Source organism: Thermobia domestica, chromosome 10 (assembly GCF_964235325.1).
Source record: "Thermobia domestica chromosome 10, izTheDome1.hap1.1, whole genome shotgun sequence".
In the NCBI taxonomy this organism is placed as follows: domain Eukaryota; kingdom Metazoa; phylum Arthropoda; class Insecta; order Zygentoma; family Lepismatidae; genus Thermobia; species Thermobia domestica.
In genome coordinates this window covers 89,427,000-89,444,052 of record NC_137463.1, presented here as the reverse complement: position 1 = coordinate 89,444,052, position 17,053 = coordinate 89,427,000, and the positions used below count along the sequence as shown (strand labels likewise).

At 35.8% G+C, this 17,053-nt stretch overlaps 1 protein-coding gene across 1 annotated transcript in view; it reads right to left on the bottom strand.

Moving 5' to 3' along the window:
- The window catches only part of edl (ETS-domain lacking), a gene marked incomplete in the record, with an annotated part of 75,014 nt that overhangs the window by 3,683 nt on the left and 54,278 nt on the right, over window positions 1-17,053 (bottom strand). Inside the window, 1 exon segment of the mRNA XM_081728219.1 lies at window positions 7,849-7,978. Within this exon segment, the coding sequence (XP_081584345.1) occupies window positions 7,849-7,957 (109 nt within the window).

Here is a 17,053-nt window from a genome sequence, read left to right as displayed (position 1 = left end):
TTGATGCATTTCAGTGATTATTTCTTATCTGAAACCAACCGAAATTTTTAGATTTATTTTGCGTGAAGCGAATTCACTAAAAGTAGGTAAGTTAATATCAATATTTAGAACAATTGTGCAATCTCGAACTTGGCAATGATGGCCTGGACATTGTTGCAATCTAAAGCAGTTATGACTTGCTTCCGGTTTGGTTTCTTATCTTTAAACTTTCGGACGAAGTAATGACACGTTATATTTATGCACGTGTCATTACGTTTTTAACTCATATTCATTGCGTGTTTCTAAATTAGCGTTTTCCCCCCAACCCTACAACAAGTCACAATAAATTTATCGTTTTCTAACGAGATGCACAGGTGCTGACAAGATCATGTCGTGTCGTCACAGGGTCTATGCTTCTGTCGACCATCCACAGGCTGTGCAGCACCGCGACGATCAATACACAAGCGTCGGTGTTACGTCAGTATTGAGCGTCGTTCGCGTCAGCAGCGTCCCTGCCCTACGTCAGCCAGAAAGCTGTGACGTAGATCGTTTACGTCAACCGATGCCTTGAATCTGGCGGGAAAGAACAAACTTCACGAACATATAGCTTACGGCTTTTGTGGGAAGGGGACAAGGGTGCAATATCGACCCGGTTGACGTGGAAACAAAAACGCACACGAAAACTTCCGGTCGACGAAACGATATCACGGGATGATTTCCTGTAATGTCTGGAAGTTTGCTGTCTGTTGTACTTTTAACTAGTTATTAGATGTTCATTATTTTCTACCCACAACATACAGTTCATGTAGGATGTCATTCAAGTAAACTGATCAATAAATCACATCTTAAAAAGAAAGAAAAGAATAATAATAGTAAAACTTTTTATGTGCAACTTTTAAAACTTTATTTATAGAACTCCATGTTATTTTGGTGAACAATAAGATCCATTAAATTTTACCGACAGCTACAGTGCTTATCTCAGAGGCTATTATGCATAAGCAAGTGTTGGGACGCCCAAGTGTCCTTGCATTTGTCTGTGGGTTCTCTAAACTAATGCCGGACAAGGAAAGGAATCTGAAACAGATTAATTAATTATCATGTAATAATGCCATATCATAACGGTGTTAAAACTGCGCCATGTTTGTTTCTACTCCATTAATTCATATGGGGGTTATTTTTCTGTTTTAAACGAATGGGAATTTTAATGGTTTTATTTTATTCATTTCTTCAAGTCTATTTAAATATCACTTCGTAAAGTTAAACTTTGTTATATATAATTTATCCGGTTTATAGAATACTATATATACGAGGATAAGTCAAAATTTATCCGCAATTTTGACATAACTCTTCCTACATTGTTCATACTGACATCTGTCTTCGTTTATTTTATTGTTACGTTGTTGTGGTCATGCTATGAAAGTTTGATCCTAATTCCTCCATTTGTCTTCCTTTTGTTGCAGATAAATCATGGCCACTCCATTAGAAATTTGCACCAAAGAGGAATAACGAGCAATGATCCGGTTTTTTGTGATCGGAAGGTGTATGAGTGGCCGCAATCCATCAAAGACGTTCGGCACAATACGGGAACAGTGTCTTGCCGCAACACAGTGTCTACAAATGGATTGAAATATTCAAAAATGGTCGCGCAAGTCTTACGCACGAGGAAGGAGCCGGACGACCATCAACGGTCACAAATGACAACAACATTGAGCGTGCACGTGACGTGGTTCTGTTAGACAGACGAGTGACTATTGATGAAGTGGCACATCGTCTGGAAAGTTGTCATGGTTCCTTATACACCTTTCGGCTACAAAAACTTATCACTGCTCGTTGTTCCTCTTTGCTGCAAACTTCTAATGGAGCGGCCATGATTTATCTGCAATAAAAGGAAGACAACTGGAGGAATTAGGGTCAAACTTTCATAATATGACCACAACAGCATAACAATAAAATAAACGAGAACAATGTAAGATGAGTTGTGTCAAAATTGCGGATAATTTTTGATTTACGCTCATATATAACACTGCAAATTTATTTTGAAAATACAAGGAACATCATTTACATAAAATCGTTAACGAATGGCCAGATTGGACAGATGTCAAAATCATTATGAAAATAATGAGGAACAAATAAAATCGAATGATCGGAAACTGCGTTCTTATGAAGCCACTCAAAAGAGCATGGTGTGGCTCGAACTTCTATTTCAGGCTATATGAGTTAGCGTGATACAGTATATATTATTATTGCAATTCGATTCTTTTCTTCTGTTCTTGTACGTACTCACGGGACATCCAAACACAATTCCTTTTACCGTTGCAATTCACGATTGGTTGGTGGACTTAGAACTTAAGATGGAATCCGAACCACCGTAATGCATTTACATTTCAAGGTTCCCCCACCGGAAATTGAACCCAAGACCCCGAATACCAAAAAGAGTGTGCTAGCCTCTAGGTTAGTGAAGAAGTTAAACCAACGAAGGATACGACCGATAAGACGTATTTTAACTGAGTGACGTGTAGTCGTCGTATTGGCTTTCATCCTCATTATTTCAACTTCTTAGACTAAGGTTGCCACTTTTTGTTTTCAGTTGTTTCGCTGTAGACTCACGATGCTGGGTCAACACCGAATATCTTGTGCTAGTACGAGGAATCGCAAATTGGGGCCACACGCACCAAATCATTCGCATACCCGAGGACGTAAAGACATCCATCAAAAAGAATCGATCTCCACCACACAGCTAACTACAATATTAAACACACTAACTTAATTAAAGTTTAATGGCGCTAGTAATTTAGTTATTTGAGAGCATTATGGGAATTAAAAGAGGGCATGGCAGCTCGCTCAGTGGTAGAGCGTTCACCTTTGGTATGAGGGGTCCCTGGCTTGATCCCAGACATATGAGTTTGTAGTGGACAATATTGTGTCCGTTAGCTTTCTCGGAGTTTCTCCATTTCTTCCTACCTTCTCATTCAACCAACTATTTCATAATAGTTCACTTTCATTAATAGTCCATCTCGTTTAGCCTAAAGAGCATAGCCATAGGATGTAAAACTTGAAATTTCATTTCGAATAATCAAAATCAAATTTAACCATATATTGTTTCGTCCGTTGAAGTTTCACCGAAGATTTGCGAGCACTCGAAAATGCATTGATTGACAGTATAGCTCTAGTTGTAGCTCGTGTATGCTATAGGTATAAAACATATTTTTAAAAGAATCTTCTTCTCCCATTTTTGAAATTGTAGCTTGAGTTGTAGCCATTGTATGCTGTAAGTATTAAAAATATTTTTAAAAGAATTTTCTACTAGCATTTTTGATGATAAAGTCAAGGTTAATTACAATATACCATTATTTACTTTTTTTCGGGGAGGAGGCCCGGTAGTCATGAAAATATTCTACATATTAACTGCGAAGGTAAGCGTCAAAATCCAAACAAGTGGAAGAATTCAACAGGTACTGTCGTATTTTAAGTGCATAAATTATATTTTTCTAGTCTTCAAACGATTTAAATTCAAAAATTCACTCAATAAAAATAAAAAGAGAGTTATAGAACTCGCATTTATAGAATTTTAAAAATGGCCCTGGTTCTTTACCGTTGCACACCGTCAGAAAAGAAAGCCCTGATTTTACTCAACAGAAAATACATTAAATTGGCCCGTCTCAAGAGTCAAAGACGAGGTCTTTTAAGAACGAGGCGTTACCTATTTGGTAATGACGGTAGCAGTAAATTATTTCCATTAGCTCAAATATTTTTAGAATACTGTTCACTAGTTGTGAAGTGGAGCATAGATTATTTGTGGCTTGTGTCTTTTTGTGTATGTATATGTCGTTGCTATAATTTTCCTCCTAGAAATTTCTCGGTTTTTAGTGCGGTAAGTAAATGTGCTGTAACTGTATCCTAGAGCAATATGTCATGTTTATAGCTGCTGCCCTCTATTTCCCAGGAGAGCGTAGAACGTTTATATATCATTGCAGAAAATTCTGACGCGTGCTGCTGTTTAACTCTTGGTAATCGTTTTGTTGAAAATCGTTAAGAGCTATTTACCAGATATTTTTAAACAGTCGGTTGTTTCGTAATGAGCGCGTTGAACGTCATAAATGTTTCAGGTTGTTCTGTGTAACTTAGAAGTTGCACATGGTGGCTGACTCATGATGGGTAGGTTGGAATAACGTTTCCTAAATAAACATAAGAGAAATAAAAATGATGTTTTTACAGTATTTTGGGCTATTTTATGTTGTTTGGTGGATGTTGTAAAAACTACATCCGGGCACTTGTGTATAATTAGAACTATTAATGATTCAGTTAATTTATGTTCAGAAAAGATGGTGAGGCGCCACTTATCGATACCCATAACAAAATTATAGCCGTCGCGTGCATATTTTCACTTTTATCTTCTTCATGCTCAACAAAAGTTTAATATATTTTGCAAGTAAAATGTGTTTATGTTTTGACGCTATGTCGGGATGAGACAGCTCTGCTATTGTGTTTTAGCCAGCTTCTGTATACACTCTAAACCTATTATCGATGAATGAAACAAAAATGTTTATTGTAACAAGAAAACTTGTTAACATAGGTTGAAAATTCCACGATAATCGATATTCAAATTACCGAATATAATTATTACGTTAAGATTACCCTTTCAGCTATTTAATGACGATTTTTCTCTGTATAATATAGAAGTAATGAACACCAAAGTAATTTAATAGTTTATTTTCTCGATTTCAAGGTATGTTGTGATTAGACATTAAGAATTTTAAGATATACTTATTTTTATCTTAAATACATCTATGCTAAAACAGTAACGTTTCATGTGCATGTCAAAAATCGTCAGTTTAATATCATAAAATGCTCATTTTGATCTATACCAAGAACTTCTTTTTAAAAAATTCTTATGTAGGAAAGATAGAAAGCACAAATGCCTTTATTGTTGGTTGTTTTAAACTTTCACGTCGAGAATTCAACATTTCTATGATTTTCAAATAATATGTTGTGTATTTTTAATTCCAAACCAAGAAACTGCGGTGGCTTAGTGGTGGAGCGTTCACCTCTGGTGCGTAGGATCCCTAGTTTGATGCCAGCTCGCTGCAAGTAGTGAGTTTGTGGTTGACAAACATCTGTGCATGTGTTTCCCGGAGTTCTCCCATTTTTTCCCACTTTCTTCATTCCACAATGTAATTCATTCTCATCATCACCGTCTCCGTTAGCCTACACGATATAACTGTGAGACGTAAAATTGAAGTTTCATTATTCTAAACCGATTATATTTTCGCTGATCTTACTGCCGGCCTTCTCTGTATGACCAGCAAAGTGACCGTCGGTTTAGAATCAAAAATACACGACTTATTATCTGCAAACCAAAGAAAGAGTCAAAGACATCACCCTAATGCAAGTTTTTAGACAGCACGAAAACACTATACATATAAAATAGGTCTAAATAGGCAATAAATTCATATTTCTGTTAAACTGTTCCTAATAGTACTAAGCATTAGCCTAATGTATATTCACAAATATCAAGAAATACCTACTAAAATAAAATATTTGTGATATATATTTATTCTAAACGTGATTCATATATGTATTAGATGGTTTAATACTATTAGATATGTTTTACGCTAACTTTGCATGTTGGTTTACTACATGAAAATGCTGTATAATTGCTTTTAAAATTAAACTATTCACCACGCAAACTGTAAAATCATTTACAAATTAAACAAAAGCATATTTTAGTTTTGTGGGTAAAAAAAAGTCAGTGTTTTTACTTTGAATTTTCGTATGGTATACTTTTATTTCATTATTTATTTCTAATTACAATATGAAATGAATAGAAAATTTCCCTTCTTTGTTATCTGTATTTTTCTACATCAAGAGTTGGGAAAACTTGGATCTTCTGTCGACTTCCGGGCTGTGACTTCCTGTGCAGAATTGTAGGTTGGCTGAACAATGGGAAAAGGTTCGTGACAGTAGCTAAATGGGCCATGTAGTGGAACAGATGCTAGATATCACGCGACGTGTCATAAGGTTAGAATCACGCAAAGGTACTCTTTCAATTGCCTTGTCACAGATCTGTACTGCTTCGCATCTCGATATTTTGTGATACATGCGTGTGATATGTGTAAACGACCGCACAAAATAGTGTTTATTGTACACCTCTACAAGTAATATATACATTATACAATACAAAAATAATGACAATAGTTTTATTTCACACACAATTATGGATAAAATCTTTTAAATTTTCTGTTTATTCATATAGTCACCAGTGCTAATCAGTCTCTCGTTACATTAGTTTTATAAATTGAAAATTTTGAGGGCGTTAGTAACTTAAATTAATTAATTGCTTATTTAAATCCAGTGCCGCAGTCATCACAACCAGCAATATTGTTTTATCCTCCCTATTTTTTTCTGTCTCACTAAATTATCACCTGCAAATGATTCGAAAGACACAGTATGCCGTCCTCATCCTCAAAGTTAACAGCCGGTTGCGAATCTACTTGGATCCTAATATTTTGAGGCTATCTAGCTGTTTTGTCCCTTGCAACAAGTTCATCTACACATAACAAGGATGCGGAAGTACTCATTAAAGATACCAGAAGCTTGATTTTATGCTTTCTTTATCACAGAACTTCTAAGAAAGATCATATATAATGGCATGAGCCACACGGTACCATCATAGGAACTTTATTATCCCGTGTTTGACGACCCCTAAAAGTTTTGTTTAATATCATCTTAAAGCGTTTCTTTGCTTTCTTCATTTTTTTCTTCTGTTACTACTGTATATTAGCAGTTTGGTTTTCCAGATATTTTATACAAAGTTCCACTTTATTTATGAATACCACATCCATTTTCTTTTCGATTTTTGTTTGGGATATCCTATACTCAATATGTTTTTAGTTGTTTGTTTTTAAGAGCTAAAATCATGAAATATAATAATAATTATTTTATAATCCTGCGCAACTCTCTGTATGTAAAAAACGAAACGATATAGTCATCATTTTCTACACACTGGTTGGGTTCCCACTCACAGATAATAAGCATAATATAATTTTATTAAGCAATTTTAATAAGTGACTTTTTAACTAGAAGATGAAATCATGGTCAACAATAGAATCGGAAATATTTTTCTAAATGCAAGATAAGTCTGATACATAACGCTGACAGTGAGATGTTAAACGCAAGACATGTTATTAAAAGTGAAAATCAGTCCTGTTCGCACTATATTTCACTTTATTTCAAATAGTGCAGGACACATTAGAGTGTGACCATTGGTGCCCGAAATTTTGCTTCGGCCTCCAAAATTTTGGTGTATTTGCTTGGATATCTGACAACGAACGAACATACCTAAACGCTTCCCTCTTTTCTCTCTCGAAAATAGCACAGAAATTGAATATAATAACATAGAGTAATGATTTGATTTGAGTTTAGCGTCCTTTTCAGCAGCGAGACTATATGACATGTGGACCTACAGCTTAACATGGGATCCGAACCACATTACCTCCGGCCAGGAATCGAATCTGGGTCTCCCGCGCCAAAGGCGCGTACAGTATCCACATAGCCACAACGGAGCTCATACTATAGAGTAAGGAATATTTATTATTTACTCTATGATAATACTAGGTCTATATTATTTTAAATTAATAATAATAATCACTGGCTGTTCAGTACAATGAAATTTCAGTTAATGACATTCCGAGACCTGGTTTGAACAAGAGAGAAATACATTACTCTGTACTCTGTTTTATGACTTAGAATAACCTTGTGGTTTAAATTCATATAATTCAGGCCAATTTTACCGCTCCATGCACATGCACATGCTGCACCTTTGATAAAGCCGGAATTTTTCAGTCTATTAGAATATTTTAGGATTAGTACCTTTGGGAAGATCTGGATCAGGACAATGAACTACAGGAACCCTCCATTCTTCATTCGGTGCTTCCCAGGTCAAGTCCTGCCTGGCGTGACAAATAACGTCAGTCTGCATTGCACCGCCGTCCACCTCGATCTGGAACGATAGAAAGAAAGAAAAAAGTAAGCCAAGAGCACTTAACCAACGAGGTCATATCGATATTCAGTCCATAACAAAATTAACACTAAATCGATTATAATGTGTTTTAATGAAAAGAGAAACATTTAAACACGTGTACAGTATATATTTCTTTCTAAGCACACGTATTTCGTAGAGTTGTAGAACGGTATATTGCTTAATTTTATACAACTTTTAGGAAAAGAAAGAAAAGAAAATGTAAGAACTTTAGCATCATTCAAGACAACGCTTCGTGTATATTGTGCGCTACTCACAAAGATTTGGTTTCAAGTACTATGTGGATGTTTTGCCAAAGAAATGAATCCATTGTTTTCATGAATTGCTGTACAACTAACAAAACGAGGGCATGTCCTGCTTTTTCTTGTCTTTGTCTGACAAATGCATATCAACAGCAAGCCCTTTCCAAATACTATACTTCTCTGACTCTAACTTCAGTGGGACTTACATTTACAGTGTACAATTTGCACATTTAACTTTTTAAGTATTTTACTTCACATGCAATTTATTCAAAAATATTTTAGTAAATTACAATTAAAATGTATGTAGTTGTAAATTAGCATGATTCTCTTAAAACATAAAGCTCTACATTGTAATTTGTCAATCCACAGAAACGATATACGAAGTATATTAGCAAAAGGTTAAAGAGAATATTTATTTACTATATTTTAGCATTATTCTTGAAGACATATGTAAACGGTTTACAGAAAGTAGGTCAACTTTACTGCGATGTATGTACTCATCCTTAAAGATCGAGATAAAACTGTCAAGCAATTTTACACAGGAAAGTAATATATCATGAGAAGGAAATTTAGTTGGTAAGGGCTTCTATTAAAGATATCATCCCAGCATTCGCCTGACGAAACTGAGGAATCACTCTGCAAAACATGAGTCAAGATGAGTGGCTGTGTGATTCGAACCCAGAATCTCAAGAATACTATCCGATTACCTACGCTCACCCGCCCAACTACATATACATCTTATGTCACAGTTCAGTTGCTTTGTTTCGGTGTTGACTACGAGCTTTGTTTTTAAAGCCCAATGGTTTAATTTTACTGGTTTCTTCTTCTTGCCTAGTTAGATCTCCCTTGCTTTGATCAAATGCGTTTGATTAAAGCATTACATACATTCAATATGACTTAAAATTGATTTATAGATATTAAAATTTAATTAATTATCAATACATCAAATAATTTAATTTTCACATAACAATGGACATTTAAATATATTTAAACGAGAGATCAGTAATATAAAACCATTAAAATTGAAAAGAATATTTTCCCATATAACTCAATGGGCTAAGAAAAATAAAGATGTCACGGGTATTAATGTCCTTAAGGTCCCTTTTCTTTAGCATTGAGACTATATATGACATACTACAGCTTACAACAGATTTCAAATGAGAAGCGGCATGGCCTTGAGTTGGCTTTACGCGGCGTCCAATTGGCTTTGAGCGGTGTTGACAATTCGCGACAAGCAGTTCTGCACGCTGACTTCTCGCGCTACTGCGAATCTTGACAATAGCAGAGGCGCTTATTAGAAATATTGTATTAGCACATTAACTGCTCACTTTACGAAGTAGAGAAAAGAATTACGAACACATACGTGAAAACTACATCTTTTTATGATAACTGGTTGTCATGATACACGCTTTGAAAGGTTTCCATATAAAACAATTAGTAAAACGAGCGTTGAGTCCCGTCTAATTTCCAGTGGATTTTTCTTCGATTTGGAAATGGAACTCAACTTTTATTAAAGGATAATCAGGGGTGTAACCAACAGGTTGTTCTAGGGGAACATTACTTTCAGGGGGAGGAAAGCTTTTCACACATTAAAAACAGAACAAATGACCTCTTTCAGAATATGAAAGCATTTTAACTCACCATGTATACTATACACATATTATGTTTTCTCGATGCTACCTTAACAAAAGACGTATCTTAACAGTACTGAAGTTGAAAAGCGGATTGTAAGAGATAAATCAATAAGCTATTCATAAGAAAACAAATGCTGTTTCTAGCAGTCTGTTTATCCGACTTTGTGTTTATGTAGGTTAAAATACTAAAAGGAAAAAACTCGAAAAAATATCAACTCAGATATTATTATGCAATAATATAGTAGTGAGAGATCCTGGGGGGACTGAGGGAGCCAGGGCCCCTCATTTTATTTGTAAATGTGCAATATTAGGCATAATTTGAATGCAATTTGTCTTAAAATCATCATATATGCTTTCTGCATCTGAATGCACCCCCCCCCCAATTTACAGAGAAATCAGCGTCCTTGTAATTAGGTACAGAAACTGTATTGATGATGTTTTCTTTTTTCTTTTTTCTTTTTTTAAAAATCTTATTTTATTATAAACGTTCCTAATTTGCATTAATTATTAAATAAGTTTACTAAACATATACTAGATGAACCTCATTTCGGGGCTGGAAATAGTTTGGAAAGTCAAGGCCCGCTTTTCCCCCGTTTCTACACCCTTGAGAATAGTAAGCGATCGAATTAAATAACAAGCCTCTGCAATTTGATTCATATATATATTCGATTCCCGGCGGGAGCTCATGTGGAAGAACAGAAGGTATGGGACATTCGTAATATTGTTTTGAAATTGCCTTCATGCAAGATTCTTCCTTATTCGACAGAAGAAACGCAGTATGATTTTTTTTTCTTCGTACCTTACGTATGTGTGGCCAATTACGTACTCCTTCTTTACTCCTCTAGCAGGGACGCAAAAGCACCAGGCGTCTGAGTGGTGTCATAAATTATTGTAACCCAAAACAAACTCGACCATATCGTGTTGCTTACGAATCAGATGGATTGTTGTTGTGAGACCTACATCAAGTATAAGAGTATGTTATTACATGGAAGCAAAGGAGCTGATTGTGTGTGTAGGAACGCAACGTCTCTTCTTCTAGCATAAACAGAATTCATCAGTGTCTAAGTTGCTTTCTTTCGTGGTAGTTCATTTGTTCTCCAAAATTATAGTTGACAATGTCTTTAAGGAAACCGAGTACAAGTGCGGAATTTTCTTTAAAAAAAAAAAGTGCTACGAAGTGAAGCTCGAAGAATTATTTTTTGTGTTTACAATTTTTGGAACTCATAATAAAAAATTTACAAGAGTCAGATTCAGACAATGGCGAAATATTAATTGACATAGACGATAGTGAAAGTAGTGTTGAAGACGAACGTTTAGCAGTTCCACTGGAATAAGTTAATAGGTAGGTTATTCAGTTGCTATATATACTTCTAGGATACACAGCCAAAATCTTTGAGTTTGCTGGAATAGTATATTTACATTGTGAATAATGTTGCCAATGTATGTGTAATAATCTCAACTAGAGGAAGAGCGAGAAGGGAAAGGGGAGTCCGAAATCCGGCAACACCGCGCGGAATATCGCACAGCATTGGCTACTGCCCGTGATGCTTTACATCTGAAAAACACAATAATGTGGTATCCGAACCACATAAGAGCCCCATGCATATCGAACTCAGGTCTCTCATACGAAAGGCGGTAAGAATAAGCATGTAAATATGAGAGGCCACCAAATGTTACATGTTTAGTTCGCATCTCAAAATATCGCTCAGACTTACAACTGGGTTACGTAAGGGCTACTCAAATTGCATCTGAAGCGATTCTTACTTAACAAGCATTACCGAGCACTTTTCTTTTCTCACAACAAACGTCACGTACCGAAAACCTTGCTTGAGTACGTCACGAAAAAACAGAAATTATGACGTCTAATGCAGTGGCGGCGTAAGGGCGGGGCGAGCGGTGCCCCCGCCCCGGGCCCCACATTGTGGGGGGGCCCCGACGATAGGTAAAAAAATAACTACGAAGAAATCTTTTAGCATGAGGCGTAGAAGGGCCGTCAAGGTTTATAATCCATACCTTCCCTAAATGTAAACGCAATTAATTGTCAATCAATATTACACCAAATAACGCATGAAACAACACAAATATCTCTCTAATAAAGCTGAATTTTCTGGATTTTCGTATAAGCTGAAAGCTTCGGGCCTCACTTTCTTGAGGACCCGAAAGGAACTTAAGGAGAAAACTGAATGTAGATTAAAAATAAATAAAATAAAAGTTTCAATATCCTGGAGACTCCCAAAGAAATTTAAAGGAGAAAGCTCTGAATATAGGTGAAAAATAAAGTAAAGGTTTCATACTCTTGGGGGCCCAAAAAGAATTTTAAAGGAAAAGGCTGAATGCAGGTAGAAAAATAAAACAAATGTTTCAATTTCTTGAGGCCTCCAGGAAAATTAAAGAAAAATTTGAATATAGGCGAAAAATAATAAAATAAAAGTTTCACTCTCTTGGGGCCCCAAAGAAACTTAAAGGAAACAATGTATGTGTATTAAAATACGAATAAAATAAAAGTTTCACTCTGTTCAATAACCTCAGAGAAATTTAAAGGAAAACGCTGAGTGTGGATTAAAATATAATATAAGAAATTCAAAGTATATTGTGTTGTTTACATTGTAAGGTTTACGATGCAGGTAATGAGGCCCAGTCTGCTAGCCTGCTTCCTAAAATATCGCTGTTTATTTATTTATTTATTTATTTATATATCAGTTCAATAGAAGGGTAGAAAGAAGGGATCAACGTACATATTGCTTTATTAGGGTACTAGCATTATGTTGCTAACTAAAAGCTCTTTGGTGCAGACGCTATAGTCGCTGATTCACTTCTGTCTTTTTTCTTCTTCTTTTGTCCTTTACAAGTCGAATTTTCGGCGGCCGAAACCCTTTTGCATAGCTGTTTTCCCCATTTCTGCTCTTTCTTTTTGGCGTATGAATTTACATTTCAGCCCACAAATTTAGAGTGAAGAAAATGTTCAATAAGAAAACAAGAGTTCCAACTTTGATACGGAATATAAGTCCTTTGACCATTTTCGTTCCTCGTAACAGTAAGTCATTGAACCTTGTGGCTTACATGCTGTGCACGTTAACGTTCTGGCGGTCACTTTGTTTGGAGCAATGATACGTTTGTTGGTATTCTTCTCTAGATCTACTCATCAATGGAATGTGCTGTAAAATCATATAAAGATTGGTCTGAAACATGAAACTGACACTAGATGGAGTTCAAAAGCAGAAGCTTTAAAGGGACTTTCTAGTCAATTGGATGAAGTAATTAATCTGTTGGAAGATCTAGTGACACTTCGATTGAAACGCTTGATATTAGAGATGATGCTAGTCTTCTTCTTGCAAGCCTCCAGTCATTTAACTTCATCGCTTTACTATATTTCTGGTCTGCAGATCTCTCATACATTGATCGGATCCAAAAATGCCTTCAATCTCAGGATATGAGTTTCAATCAAACCCTTATTCAGTTACAGAGCCTGGTTGACACCATTGATACTTGGAGACTTGAGCTGGGCAAGGAAATCTTATCCGCAGCCGAAGGAAGTTGCAGGGCATGGAACATAACTGTGGGTATACACAGTAGAAGAAGGAGATGCATGCCTGGAGAAGCAAAGAATGAAGCTCTGACTGCACATTCCGAAGTAAAGCGCTCTATGAATGAAATTCTAGATGAGATGAGACAACAATTGTAGGATCATTTTACTCAGATGCATGAAATGAAAGATAGATTTGTATTCCTGTGTTCTATGGCCAACTTTGTGCAACGGCTAAATGATGAGAGCAAGGAAAGGCTAAAACCATGTTGCTATGATTTGGCTTTGTTCTATCCGAATGACCTGGATGGCTTAAAATTATTTCAGGATTGTAAGGATATAATCCGTTCACTAAGGTGTACTCAGAAAGCTAAAGAACACTGATTTTTCCCCACAAGGCATACTGAAATATGTATCTTCAATGGGGATTGAAATTTACTAAAGATTGGCAACCGTTCTTCAGATTTTGACAACATTGCCTGTATCTGTCGTATCATGTGAAAGGTCTTTCAGCAAAATGAAATTGATAAAACCATACTTGCGTTCCATAATGAGTCAAGAAAGATTCCCGAATCTAGCCATTCTTTCTATCAAAAATGAACTAGCATCCACTTTGGATTGAATTTTTGCTATAATATATTGTAACACTAAGTACGTTAGTAAGTGGTAATGGAAATAGTCATAAGTGACAGAATATAAACATGACTGAACTATTAAATACAAAATAATATAATCATAAAACAAGTGTAAAATCTGGAAACAATAGTAAAAAGGACAAGCAAGAGAGAAATATTCTAGTGCTTAACTATTCATTGATACTTCGGCAAAAGCAGTGGGACTAAATAGACCGTACATTATCACTGGAGAGAAACCTAGTAAAAGATGAATGAAGAAGACACGCAGGGGAGAAATCTATTCTATCCATTATTTACGGATAGTTCGGTAAAGAAAAAACAGTATTTTGAGTGTTGTGTATGATCACTGGAGAGAAACCGAATGTTAAAGTGAATGGGGCTAATTGTAGAAGAAAAATCTAATCAAATAAAATCCATCTAGCGTAAATTCAGATAGGAAGAAACAAACTATGAATAAACAATCATATGAGAAATTGTACAGGAGAAACACCAAAGGCGAGAACCGAACAAAAATATTCTAGAAAACATAGAGCTTACATTCAGAAATCGCATCGGTTATATTATTATTTGCAATTTTTGCAATATCAGCTCATTGTTACGTTCCGTACGTAAATTTGACTCTAAATGTATTGTTAGGAGCATTACTTCTACTATTCAATTTAATTATAGTACGCGTTGATACTAGGCTAATATAGGTGTACGATTATGTTTGTTCTTAAGACTATGCTATTTTTGTCGTGGGTTATAGTTTCCGGTACACTTGTATTCCTAATCCTTTTTCTATCGTGTCCTTTGTTTGAAAATGAATAAAAAAGAAAAAAAATATGCAATGATACCCTGGTCGTTTTATTTTTAGATACCAACCTGGAGGCGGTTCTAAGCATTTGAAAAATAGACAGGGGTTCTGAATGTCACCCCCATTTGTTTAATATATCCCAGATTAAAATGATCTAAACACACACACCAACTGGAAAGGTGAAGGAGTATACAGAAAAATGGTTGTGTAAATGAATGTCAAACGTAGAAGTGTATAAATCACGATTGTTCGGAAACGGGTCCCGATCTACTTGATTGGCCCCGGGCCCCAGTTTGCCTTACGCCGCCACTGGTCTAATGTTAATTATATTATACCTATATGAATCCATATTTAGTTCAAGATCGTGAATATGTAAATAAATCTATAGTCATGCAACAGAAGAGACAGGAAAACTTTACTCTTCGCGTATGCACCCAGTATCCTCTGTCGTATTAACAGCACACACACATAGATATTTCTTCTGGACATGCAACAGCAAAGATTTACGAAAAGATTGTCTTCAAGGTTCTGTGAGTTTCACTTTCGTTAACTCCTCCCTCATCCGTTTCTTTTCCACCTCCTTAATTTGATTTTTATCTCTGATATGTATCTACCTATCTTTGCACACAATTTTGAACAGGTTGGGCTCTCAAATGTGTCTTCTGTGCAAGAAGGTAACCCTAGAACATTCCACTCAATGCGAGATGGCAGGATGTTACGTATTGAATAATGGACAAAAAAAAAAAAAAAAAAAAAAAAAAAGGTTGATAGGCCTATTTATTATCCAGAGACATGCATCCGCTAGACATTTGATGAGGATTAGTACTTTCCAGTGCCATGCCGTGGGGAAGGGGGGCCACGGACCCGGGCGTCGAAATAAAGGGGCGAAAAATTCGGGAAGAAAATTAAAAGATATGGAAAAAAGTAATAAAAAGTTAAAAATCAAGGAAAAGCGGGGTTTATTTTTGAAAATTTTCTTACGCTTCGCGCCAACCATGATGGCTCTTCGCGGCTAGTCTGTCGATGTTATTTATATGTACGGGGGTGCCGTCGTATACTTTCGCCCCGGGCGCTGATTTTCCAAGGCATGGCACTGGTACTATCAAACTTTTTAACTATTTTAACATAATTCTAATAATTCTTCGAATTCTTAATTATTCGATTTTTCAAGCATCTCGGACATATTTTCATACACTGAGGTATCTTCAATTATAATTTTAGTATTGATCGTTCTTATAGTGTAACATCCTAAGAACATTTAGAAAGACTTATTGTACAAAGAATGTTATAAGGCATTCCTATATTTAATGAAGTGTTCATGTCAGGAAACATTAATTAAGAAAAAAGTACAGTCTATATGGAAGGTCAAGAAAAGTTTATATGTTTGTGGCCAATCTTTTGGACAAAGGAGATCTCGAAAACCACAAGTGCTAGAAACGTGCCGTTTTCGCTGGTCGATTCCAAATTTTGTGTAGATTTGCCAGTTCTCGTTCAAATTTTCAATATATAGACATATATATTTCTATTCTACATTTTAGGCGTCGTTTTGACCCTATTAATTTAATATTGCCACTAGGACGTTAAGATTGATAACCTTGCGAAACGCAATCAGTAGAGGAACTACGTATAGCGGGTTGATGGGACATTTCAGGCGCTTTGCTTTAATCTGAATGGCAAAACCTATTGCAAGCTGCCAACTTCGAAGGCTTGTGGACCCACAATGAAGTGTACTCGGATCTGGAATTATAAGAAAAAAATATTTGCATTTGGTATCATCCCAAGTTTACCACAAACTCACCCCAACATTAAAAAACTACATTTATATGTTTGTCTATAGCAATTCACTCCCTTTGAGAGTCTTCCTGTCCTTTGTGTCCGTAAAGGAACTTACACATATATAATGAGAAGTGGGAAGCAGATTCACGCTCATATTAGAACTGTGCGTTGTGTGAATAGCGCAGGTTCAGCAAGTATCTCAAAATAATGTTACGAGTATCCTTTTGCAAGTATGGGAATTGCTAATACAGTATATAGGAGAAATCTCGAGTTCGATTTCTGGCAGGAACACATCTTTGTATTCCATGTTAAGCTATAGGTCCACGTTTCGAATTAGGGCTGAAAAGAATACTAAACTCCAACCAACGAGAAATATCAGTGCCTGAATGGGACATAAAATATGGACATTCCAATATCCATTAAGATAAAC